General features: G+C 52.6%; 1 protein-coding gene across 2 annotated transcripts in view; it reads left to right on the top strand.

Annotated features, from left to right (window-relative positions):
* NTN1 (netrin 1) overlaps positions 1 to 12,074 on the top strand; it is a 103,083-nt gene that overhangs the window by 45,590 nt on the left and 45,419 nt on the right. For both annotated transcript variants that reach the window (XM_027813330.2, XM_055700628.1), the window contains exon 2: positions 8,772 to 8,960. In XM_027813330.2, the coding sequence (XP_027669131.2) occupies positions 8,772 to 8,960 (189 nt within the window). The remainder of the gene's footprint in view (positions 1 to 8,771; positions 8,961 to 12,074) is intronic.

Genomic DNA, 12,074 nt, shown 5'->3' with positions numbered 1-12,074 from the left:
TACCTGATTTGCAGAGAATAATTCCTGGTCAAATCCCACCGCTGCTGAAGAAAAGGGAGTTCTTGCTAGATCACCTGGAATGTTCCTGCGAGTGGCATCGCTTCAGGGCCGTGCCAGGACCTGAGTGGGGTGCAATGTGCTGGCAGTTTCAGTGCAGGACAGGAGAGCCTGGCCCACTCTGCCCATGTCCTTCCCAGCCCCAGATCAGCCCCCAGGTAAGGTCCACCTGGAGCTCTCATCCCACCCCTCAGAGGTGGTTCCTCCAGTCCTTGTTGAGGAGTCCTAATGAGGCTGAAACCCTCATCTCTGGACAGCTTTCAAGGGTGCTCTAGAGGGAAGACGACTCCACTCCAGTCTCTGCTGAAGAGCAGCCCATGTCCCCTCCCAGCACACTGGCTGGAGGCATCCAGGACAATTTGCAGCCCATTTCCAGGCACTTTGAGTACAACAGTATGTGCTGCACCAGGGCTAGGCTGGCTTTGTCATTTGCATCCTGTATTGAGTAAGACTGCTTTTGTCTTGGGATAAAATGCCTTGGGTGAGAGTCTGCCACACATCTCAGTGCAGCGCCACAGGCCCACAGGTTTCTCAACCATCCCCAGTTGCCTCTTGATGGGCAGTCAGCTGCCTGGTGGCTTTGGAGGAGCTGTGGCAGGTCACTGGAGGTGTCCCCAGGGGTTCAAGGCAGGAACACACAAATCAGTGGGACCCTGCTGGCTGCGAGCAGCTGTTTGCCACGTGTGCCAGCTAGCAACGGGGAGATGGCCACTGCTCCGAGATTGTGAAAATCTGGCTCATACTCTGAACATCTCCACACTGTAAATCTCCCAGGAATAAGTCTCACTCTTGCTCCTCTGATGGTTCCCGTGGGGCCCGGAATACCATGTGGGCAGCCAGGAAATACCTGGTGAGTTTTTTGGTGCTCCAGTCCAGCCTGGAACTAATAAGTGTGGAAGCAGTTATGAAAATATCTCCCTCCCTGAAATTAATAAAAACACGTATCAGACCTCAGTTCAGATGGTTTCATGTCACAGGTTAAGTCACGAGCAGTGTCTGTTGCTGTTGGAACCAGCTCCTGTGACATGGGTGGCTGGAGGGGCAGACAGGCAGCCACCACGCCTGGCCTGCAGCAGCTGCTCGGTGCTCTCTAAAGGCATCTTGTGCTATTGGGAAGAACTTTGGTCCTACAGCACCAGGGAAATTTGGTCATTGCGAGTGTCAAAGTAGCCCTCAGTAGCTGATCTGATGGGACTTGTTCTTTCCTCTTCTGGGTTTGATCTGTGAGCAGCTCTGGACTTTCTCCCTGTATCTGTTCTCAAAACCACATGCCGGAGGCCACATACGGGTTGGTGGCTTTGCCAAGCTCTCTGCTGCCCAGTTGTGACAGCCAGTGTTTGAGCTGGCTACGGGTGCTGAGGGTCGACTAGTTTACCATGGACATGCCTGGTTTACCCCTACCGTCCGCTGAGACCCCGGCGCTCCCCAAAACACATTCATGTGTTGAAGCCATCAAGCTCTCCTGCTGAGCATCTTTCCTCTCCTACCCGCTCCCTAACATCTGGAAGTTCACCCGCCCTGCTGCCGATGCCCGTGGCTGGTGGGGAGGTTTGCTGTGCGGAGGTGAGGAGGGAGCACTGTGGGCTGGCACTGCCACGCTCAGCACCCAAGTCCAGTGGCAGGATTAAGCACCTGCTGTCCCATCTCTACAGGCTTGGTTTGGCCAGTGGAAATAAGAGCTTTGGGCAATTGAGCTGCAAAACTCCATCAACTTCAGCTTAGTATGTCCTCTGTTTTTCAGTGATTGAGAAACTCAGCCAAGCTGGAGCAGTTTTTCTTAGAGACAGCAAAAGACCCACAGAACTGTAGAACCGTTTAGGTTGGAAAACACCTTTGAGATTATCAAATCCAACTGTTAACCCAGGACTGCCAAGTTCACCACTAAACCATGTCCCTAAGCACCACATCTACGCATTTTTTTAACACTTCCAGGGATGGTGATTCCACCACCTCCCTGGGCATCCCTACCAGGGAGCAATGTTCTTCTTTTTAAGCCTTGGCTTCAAATATAAGGGCAATAGATTTTCTTTAAGGAAAGAAATCCCCAAATTTGTTAGTATTGGCACAACACTATATTTTTCACTACCCTTGTTTCTCATTAGCAGCTGAATCATTTTAACAGGAACTTTTCCAGAAATATTCAACCTGAGTCAGACACCCAGTCTCAAACATTTCAGTCCAAACAGTGAGTTTGTCATTTTTTTACGCAGAAGAAAATGAGTGTCTTCTTATGACTGGAAATATCAGGCAGCATTAATGTTGCTGTTACCATCTTGGGCTTCAGTATTGCAGACCGTTGTTATACTCTGCAGAACCAGCGCTGACAGGGGGACATCTCCAGGGCCTCCTGGTCACTGAGGCATGTAGGGTTTTGGGAACTGGGCAAAGTGGGAAATGGTATGCAGCATCCCCAGGGAGGTTCTGGGTCACTCTGATGCCATCTTGCCTAATGCTTTTCCACAGAATTGCCATTCCTCAGGTTTTTCACGCATGGAAAAGTCTCCTGTTCCCCAATGCCTTTTTGTGCCACCAGGAAGATTTTCTCAGCGTGTTTCTCCCCAGGATCCCCCTCTCTTGCTGCATCTGCATTTGCAGTTTGGCCTTTCCTTGCTTTCAGGGGTGTTTCTCATGGGTGGACAGGGGTGAGAGGCATTTGGCCTCATGGGGAGCAGGTCAGGGTGCGAGTGGTTGCCCAAAAAACCTCCAGCCCCAGCGGTGGGGGGTCTCTGGGATGCATCAGCAAGGATGGGGCTTTCCTTCCCCCACCACCAGCGCACACTTGCTTTTGCTGCAAGCCAGGTTTGTGGCTCTGGTTTCGTGGGCGATGCCAGCCATAGCTGCATATTTTGTGGTGTGTCCACACACTTTCCTCCATCTTTTTGCTCCGTCAGGAAGACCTGGGGCTTGGCGCAGACCCTGCGTCTCCCTCTCACAGCCACAACACCCCGATGGATTTCCCCTTCAGTGGATTAGCTTGAGCAAACCAAACCAATTTCCGATCCTCCTCCTTACTCAGACTTAACAGCGCACGCAAATGAATTTTCCCGAGCAAACGTTTTTGTTCAGTGTCGGCCAACTGGGTCTGTGGTGGGTGGCACTGAGCCACACGGGAGGGCGCAGGGCCGCCTGCCATGCAAGCAGAGCTGGATCCGGCTGCTCAGTCCCGATGGCTCCAAGCTCCCGGGGCCACACGTGGTGGCTGTACTGTTCAGGACTTCGCTGCTGCCACGGCCAGTGTTCATCTCTGCTTTGCCATTTTGCTGCAGCAAGCATGGACAGAAACCTTCTCCCCAGCTTGGGCAGCATCCATGGCCCCCAGGGGACATCCACACTGCCCGGGATCACTCACCAGATGCAGCCCTGGCAGCCCCAGGCACCACAGCCCGTGCTGGACCAGCGCAGTCCGGCAGCATGCAGCGGTGCAGGAGCTCATCCCACAGCTCCAGTTCATGCCAGCTGCTCCAAAACCTCAAACCAGCCAGCAGCAAGCTTGAAGGGATGCTGTGCTGTAGGGGACCAGGGACACCTTCCAACTGCCTCCCACTTTCTCTTTACCTCCCAGTCCAGCAAGCAGACAGGTCTCCGCTGGCTCTGGCTGCTCCATCTCCATTGTCCCCTCTCTTTGATTTAAGGGTGGCTGTTTCCTTCACGAATACGGCCCTCAAAAATGATATCCCTGAGGATATCTCCAGGGGTCCCCTGGGAGCAAAGCCCCTCCCCAGATGGGCACAGGCAGAGTGTCCCTCTCAGCAGCTGGGGCGATGCGTGCAAGGCTTGCTCCTGCAGAAGAGAAATAATGGCTCAGGCTGAGTTAGCAATTTTCTGGGAAAAAAAACCCCAGAAACACTTATCTGGGAAAAGGACAATTTTAAGGAGACTAAGACTACACATAAATTCAAGTCAAATTTAGAGATTACTTTCAGCCCCTGGCTTCTTCTATTCTCCCCTTTCCCTTCCCCCCTCCCCTGAATTATTGTTTGCAAAAATTAAAACAAAATGTGTTGGGGTTTTCGTTTGTTTAAAAAGCAATTTGCATTTTGAAAATTGCCAAAATATAAGTTTTGGAAGGGTGGGGTCTTTTGAAAGGGCAGCATTGTCATTGCTGAATGAAAACCGCGGAGAGGAATGCGTCCTGGGAGATGCAGGGCGCTGGGATGCGGGGCCCGGGGGAAATGGCGGCAGCACAAAAGACCACAACCACAGCTCCCACCGCACAGCTCCAGCCTGCGCCTCCATTCACATATCTCCTTTCATTCTCCCAAATGGAAAATCCTGCCCGCCTTGACCTTCTTCAATGGATCCAATTGATCAAGACACAGTTTTTAATGTGGAGGTACTTCTGCTGTAGTTTCTTCACCTGGCTCCAAACTACAGCTTTCCTCTTTCCTGCTCAGACCTTCTCCAGGTTTCTGAACATCTGCATTTAAGTGATTTCTGGTTAATCATACTGGAGCCTGGCGGCCCAGGTAAAGGCTGTTTGATGAAGCTCTCTACATCTGTGCACAATAAAGTCAGCGAACAAAAGGCTTGTGAGGTCCTTGGCAAAATAAGGGAAAGAAGAGAGGAGGAGGCAGCAACACCGAGCTTAGTCGAGCAACTTGAGCCAAAACCTTTCATCAGGGAGATCTCAGCACCTGGCACATGTTTTGCCTATGGTTGGATCTGCAACCCGTGCAGGGGTGTCCTCCACCGCGTGGAAAGCAAGGCATGGGGACTGTAGGTGATGCCGGTAATCGGGAGTTGATTTTTATTACAGCCAGTGAAGGCGTTCATAGAAAGAAAAGATGGGTTGCTAAAGAGCCACTTACTGTGGCAGGGAAATTCAAACCAAGAAGCACTGGCTGGAAATTAAAGCCAGGCCAATTCATGTTAGGAACAAGGCAAAATGCTTTAGCACAGCAGGGGATTAACCATCGGCCGAGGGAGAGGTTGGGCGGGAGCTGTGTTTCCTGAGCGCCTCTGTCCAGGGAAAATGCGGCCGGGTGAGCTGCACACCCTGCCTGCGGCACCCGGGGACCACGCACAGATTTGGAGCTGGGGTCCAAAAGCACCACGATCTGCTGCTCGGTCCCAGTCAGTCCTAGGGGCTGGCTCCCAGTGACAGCATTGTAGCCAGGCACTGCTGCACGCTGCAGCTCCCAGCCCCCACTGCCGGTTTTCTATAGCACCAGCGCGATGTATCCCATCACAACATGTCCCAGCCTTGTCTCCAGCAAGGACTTTCTGGCGCCTAGATGGGTCATATATTGCATCGCCCAAATTCTTCCATCCCTGTGCAGTACTGTCAGAAAAAAAAAAAAGGATGGCTATTTTCCTTCAGTCAGGCCAAGTGTCTCCAGTTAAACATCTCCAAACACATCAGGTTACAGACAGAGCTGCCAGCTAGCCCTGGTTGGTGGCCAGTGGTGCACAGCACTGGCCACTCAGGACCCAGGCACTCTAGGTGAGTACAGGAGACAGTAATTTCAATTAAAACCCTTGGGTCAGTTTGGCTTCTTCTGTCTGCACAAACAGGTGGATCGGGAGCGAGTGGATGGTTGAAAAACACCCGTGTGCATGGGGTTAGGAGGCAGTCAGTGCCCAGTGGATGTACTCGGTGACCTAGGAGTGTAGGGAAAGGTGGGGACAGAGCCAAGGCTAAGCTGTCAGAGCCAAAAGACTTCATGGGGGAAGGGTGGCTGTTGTGCCCTGGCTGCTTGCAGTGCTTGTGGGGAGCTCGCAGGGAGGCCAAGTGCAGGGACACTGAGCATGGAGAGGGTCTCAGCCAGCCCACACCTTCACCCAGCTCGTTCACCCCCTCCTGGGAGGGTTTATACCCTGAGGCATACACAATTTTAAGGTTGTTTGCTCTGGATGAGGACAGGGATGGTTGTTCTGGGGAGCTCTTTGCAGCTTCTTCCCTTCTCCAGCCGCTGGATTTTCCCATTCCTGGAAGATCAATGCAAAACCGATCCTGGGAGCAGGGCTGCAAGCAGCTCTGCACGTTCAGTCCCTCACATTCCCATGCAGCTCTGCCTTGGTGGGACCAGCGGAAATATTTGCAAAGATCTTGAGAAAATCCCAGGAGTTCTGCTTTCCTGGCTTTGCAAAAACATTTCTGCTATCAAGCAACCCAAAGAAATGTGAGGATTTTCGCTCACTCTTCGGGTGGGCTCAGCTTTGAATTTTAAAAAGGAATTTGCCAATGCAATCTTGCAACATATGTGAGTACCAAGTCCAGTTTTAGGAGGAGGTGAGCTTTCATGCTTTTCGGAAAACATGCCTTTCTGCCAGATTCCAGGAAGAACTAGGTCTTCTCTGAGGCCATGCCACCCCCTGGAGAAATGCCTCTTCACGTTTGTCACCAGGGACTGAAATCCTGTGGTTTGTAGCACCAAAGGCAGAGTGGCTGGTGAGCCTCGAGGTTTTGAGCGGTGGAGATGTGCCTGCGTGGTCACAGGCTACAGTCAGGACGACAACCCTCAGACTGAGGGACTTAAATCCTTTTTTCCTCTGCTTGAGCTGAGTCCCGAGGCTGTGCCGTTGGTACAGGTGCTGCCTGTGTGGTGAGCTACAGCCAAGAACACATCCTTCATGCTGCAGCCCTGGTGCACCCCTCCGCAGGTCCATCTGCCCTGAGTGGAGGAACCAGCCCTCAGCCCTGCGCCTGCATGGCCAGGAAAAGGGTTTAACCTCAACATCTTGCTCACCAATCTGTAAAACAAGGATCAGGACTCTAAAAATCCCACCTCCATCCCGAAAGTTTAACTCATGAGCTCTGCAGGGCAAGAGTCACCTCTACGTGTACAGCACCGGCTGCAGCAGAGCCATCGTGGCCGCGCAGCATGCCGAGAGGAAAGAATGCCACAGTGGCTAGCAAAGCACAAAGTTCTCTTCCTGAGGTTAAGGCAGAAGGGAAAAACCTGCAAGGGGGAGATGCAGAAAGCACCCGGTGCCTTCTCCACCGTATGCTCCTGTGCTGCTTTTAGATGCAAACAGGCTGTCTAAGTGCGCTTGCAAATGTGGCTGCAGGACCAGCCAGATCTAAAAAGCAGCAATTCCCTCTGCATGCAGGAGCTGTGTCTCTGCTCTCCTTGATGGTCTCTCCTGTTTTGGGACATGACAAATGCACCCACAGGCTAGTGGGATCATCTAAGGAGAGGCCCCGCTCGGTGTCAGGAATCTCACTTTCCCACAGCCAGCAAACTGCTGTCAGACCACTCTTCATGCCATTAGTGTGTTGGTGGTTGTTTCTCCTGCTCTGCCAGCGTTTGATGGGGACATGAGGTTGGGGCCTCACCACGCCAGCCAGAGGAATCCTGATTGCAGAGCATGGAGAGAGCAGTCTCCATCCTGCTGGTCGGACCCGTCTGAAGGATTTTGCTCTCCCCTTTGCTTTCATGCCGTGGGTTAGCTGGGGATTGTTCCTAATAAATAATCCGGAACTGCACTGTAATTTTCTGGGCTGAAATTTGATAATTAAGCAAATATAGCATGTCTTTGTCTTGGGCAAGCACCATAAGGTAAACAGGAAGGAATGAGAGATTAAGATGTGTCTGCTCTAAAGGAAGGTGACAAGCCCAGAGCCGTGACACCTCCATGCCGAGCCGAGAGGCCCAGCTGCGGGCTGGCATTGCACAGATGCATTGTTCGGGGGTGAAGAGCAAATAAAAGCAAAGGGAAAAGAAAACAAGCTATAAAATTCTCAGCAAAGCACAGAGCCCCAGCAACAGCTTCTTGATGTTCCTGTGGCAGCTCTGGGGAGAGGCAGGCGAGGGCTGAGCTTTTGAAGTCCTGAAGTTGTCCTTTGCACAGGCCCCCTGTTAAAATAGTCCCCGTGTTGACATTAGGCTGCATATGGTGGAGAAATTGGACATCTCCCGGCAGCTTCAGTCCCAGCACATGCAATCAAAGCAGAGGGGGACTTTTTGGTATGTGCCCCACCAGGCAACAGGTTGATCCTGTCCCGGTGGTGGGGTGGGAGATCCGTGGGAGAGGGGAGGTTTCATCGGCATGTCCACGGCTGCAGGCGTGCAACTGAACCTTGTGCGCCGAGTACCAAGCATGGGGAGGGAAAGCCGAGGAAGAAGCTAGCTAGGAAGGTCTTGAAACAGTATTTGGAGCTCCAACACGTGTGTCAGGACTGGTGGGAGTGGGAAGGTTGAGCAGGTGATGTTGGAAACCTCCTTGCTCCCAGGAGCAGGCAGAGGGGGCTCCTGGGGTGCTGGGAGGCAGGGGATTTTGCAGCAGCGGGGGGTGGTGGTGTGTGTGCTTTGTACTGAGCAGTGTGAGAGCGGATGAGGGGCAAAGCACTTGTGACAAAGCTGGAGGAGCAGCTGGGGGGGTTGTGTGTTGCTGTTTCTCTGCCATGGATGGGCTTCCTGCTCTTGCAGCCCTGCCTGCACCCAGCTTTTAATTCGCATGAAGTCAGGGGAGGCAAAAGGCATATTTGCTGCAAGTCACAATGGTGAAATGAGGTCTCAGTGACCTCAGTTTCCCCTCCCAAAAGCTAGACTCACCACATAGCACTGGTCGAGAAGGGAGGTGGGTTAGCAGTTGGCTTTCCATAGCCAGAGGTGCCACCAGAGCATCCCATCCTGTGACACCGCTGCTGTGGTGGGGCATCCCAGGCAGGACCTCGAGGGTGCCCACCCCCACGCACACAGGCTCCTCCAGGGTTGGCACCTCCATGGCCAGCACAGATGCTGACGGTCTCTGTTCTTCGCCTCTCGCAGCCTGCAACTGCAACCTGCACGCCCGGCGGTGCCGCTTCAACATGGAGCTCTACAAGCTGTCGGGACGCAAGAGCGGCGGCGTCTGCCTGAACTGCCGGCACAACACTGCCGGGCGGCACTGCCACTACTGCAAGGAGGGCTTCTACCGGGACCTCAGCAAGCCCATCTCCCACCGCAAGGCCTGCAAAGGTACCGGGGCGGGGCGGGACGGCCGGGACCACACAGCTCCTTCTTCTCCGACCGCTTCCAGCCACTCCTGCTTCTACAGCTCTTGCTCTCACCGAAGTCCTCCTGCCCCTCTCTCTCTCCCAAACCAAGCCCCTGAAATTACTTTCCTTGCCCCCACATCCCCTGCTGTCACCTCTCCCTGGTCTTCCCACCCTCCTGGTGAGGACAAGGTCACTGAAATACAAAAAGTCCTCGCTGCTGAGGACGACTTCAAATTATTCCAGGTTTTATCACCTACAAACCACAATTCCTCTGCTTTGACAGCCAGAGCTAACTTGGTCATCACACATGTAAAGGCAGAGCTGCAGAAAACCTCAGGTATGGGGTTAGATGCAGCATCTGTAAATCAGCCTCCTCCAAGCCCGTGCCTCCTGTTCCCACCCTCCACCCTCACCCTGCTTAACCCACACACAAAACAGTTCCCTCCTCAGGATGAGGTGAGAACGGTAAAATGGGAAACAATTTTATTTTGAGCTCAGCCAGTGGAGTTTTTTGAGGTTTCCTCTTCTCCTGCAGTAGATGAGAAGGCGAGTGAGGCTTCAGCTGGGGCGGGAGCATAAGAGCAAACCCTGCAAATGAACTTTTTAACTCTCAGCTGTCTGCTGGAAGACATGTAAATCCTGAACCTGAGACACAGCTAAAGGAATCAAGCAAACATTCAAAAGCCAGATTAGAAGATGCTGGGGTTTCCCACAGAAAGCTACTGCTCTTTGCTCTCTAAAGACCCGTTTCAACAAGAAACGAAAAGCTTTTTGGCTTGGGCTGGGTATTTTTGGCTGGAAAGCTTTGGGTCTTCAGCATTTTCAGATTTTTAATGAAAATGCTTCTTCATGGTGGGGTTGTTTTTTTTTTTCTTTCCACTGAAAACAGACACTCTTTTCCAAAGCAGAAAAAGAAATTGCTTCTTTAGACAGCCCTACTCCCCCTTTTTTCACCTTGTAAAAACTATTTAAATGAGACATTTTCGACCCACCCTGCACTGGGGCTGCTAACAAGCTACAGCTTCAGCCGATGTGCGGGCTGGTGGGATGTGAACCCAACCCGTGGTTCTGGGGGGTGGAGAGGAGCTGCTGTTTTGGGGGTCCGAGGCATCAGAATGCAGGGGTGCAGGGGGGCTGAGCCACGTCCGTGCCCTCCCCAACACCAGCATCCCAACGGGACCCCCGCTCCGGCAGCGGGCTGCCTGCCGCGTGCGGCCGCGCCTTGCCCCCCGGTCCCGGCGGATATGTGTCGTAATAAAGTTCATATTTCTGCTTTCACGGCCGGGTCACAGCTGAAGTAACAGCACGTTAGGTTGAGGCAAACAAAAGGAAATTGTGAAGGCATGGGCTCTCCTCGAGCAGGGCCAGGCAGCGATGCAGGCTGGCACCCGTCACCCCCAGGCAGTGGTGGGCTCGCAGAGGCATTTTCTGGTGGCCAGAGCCTGGTTCTCCTTTACCTTCCTGCTCCCCAGAAAGGGTTTTGGAGTGCCAGGGCAGTGGGAGGAATTCCCACCCCTCCCCAAGCATAGTTAACTCCTTCCCAGGGCTCTGGCTTATCCCAGCTGCCTCCTCAGCATGAGGGCTCCTGGGGATGTGGTGGGATTTGGAAGAGAAGAGAGATCTTTCCCAGCCGTGGGGTCACTGTGCATCCATAGGGATTCCAGTCCTCTGGGATAGGCACAGGGAGCAGGGAGGGGATGCTGGGCTGGAGGGTAGGACGGACTCTGTCCACTGTCCATCCCCAGCTTTTCCATCCAAGGAAAAGGCAGTGCCTGCCCTGTGTTGGCAGCGATGTCCATGCTTAACCCTCTCTGTCTCATTGACCCCGGCATTTCCCAGGACCTTCCTCACTCCTACTTTTCGCAGCTCTCCTCCCCGGCCAGGCAGCCCCTGCTCCCCCTCTGCTGCCCATTTATCCTTGCTGTGCCCTGGCCCCTCACCCTGGCTAACCTCCCCATGGCTGACAGCACACTGGTCTTACCCAAAAAGCCCAGACGGGTGGCGGGTGGTACCTACAGGGAGGACACCTCAGAGCCATGCTGTGCCTCGGTTTCCCCAAGCAAGCACTCAGGAAGATGTGTGCTGGCCTTGGCGAAGCACTCCACCACCTTGGAAGGCTGAAGTTCCCAGTCGATGCATCATTTGCTCTATTAAATGCTCTTTGCAATTGTCCTTTTCTCATCCCTCTGCCTTCTCCAACTGCTCCTGCTGTTGAAATTTGAGATCGCCAAATTTAAATGCTTCTCCAACCCCCCATGGCTTATAACAAAAATGTGGCTATTGGAGCTAACAGATACAAAGGTATGTAATAAATATGCTGGTGCATGAACAGCTCCCCAACTCGCAGGCTATTAGCACAATTTCACAGTAGTTGGAATGGTTTATTGTTGGCGTAATCCATCGACCTATACAAAAGCAGGCAAAATGAAGTTTCCTACTGCAAAGGCATTCCTTTGAAACCTCGTTTTCCTGAGCTCTGTTTATGACACAGGGGATTTTGTGTTCCCTCTATTTTTCTTCCCTGAGTCAGGGACTGTTCTGAAATAATTGTGGAAAACAGGCATTTTTAAAAAACAAGCCCTACCATCTAACAACTTCAGCCATTTCGCCACTGATAACAATATTAATTTATCATCTCACCAAGCCATCTGCCGATGGGCAAAGCTCTCCCAGAGTCTCATCTCGGCCGAATGTGTTTAGAATTAAGGAATTAACCATCCTGTAGCATCTGCCATCTCCCTCACAACTGCCTGACGTCTCATCTCACCCAGTGGATTGTGTTTGCTCTATAAGACTTGATTCTTTCAACCATCGTCTTGCTCCACTCATGTCCTACATGTAACACATTTAAACAAATGTATAGAACAGAGCACCGGTGCCTTGTGAGCTGATAGAGCTGCCAAGGAATCATGCAGCACGCTCAACCACCCTGGCAAGCGTGCGTCAGCTCAGGCGAACTCACAGCAAATGGTCCGTGAAAGAGCTGCTGAAGAGAATTTTGTATTAATTCAACTTCATTAATCCACCCTAACAGACACATCCAGCTAAACTACCTTTCCTCTCACTTGTGTTCCTCATCTCTCGCTCCATCCTG

Source organism: Falco cherrug, chromosome 1 (assembly GCF_023634085.1).
Source record: "Falco cherrug isolate bFalChe1 chromosome 1, bFalChe1.pri, whole genome shotgun sequence".
In the NCBI taxonomy this organism is placed as follows: domain Eukaryota; kingdom Metazoa; phylum Chordata; class Aves; order Falconiformes; family Falconidae; genus Falco; species Falco cherrug.
The sequence above is the reverse complement of the archived record's forward strand: the minus strand, read 5'-3'. Positions and strand labels throughout refer to the sequence as shown.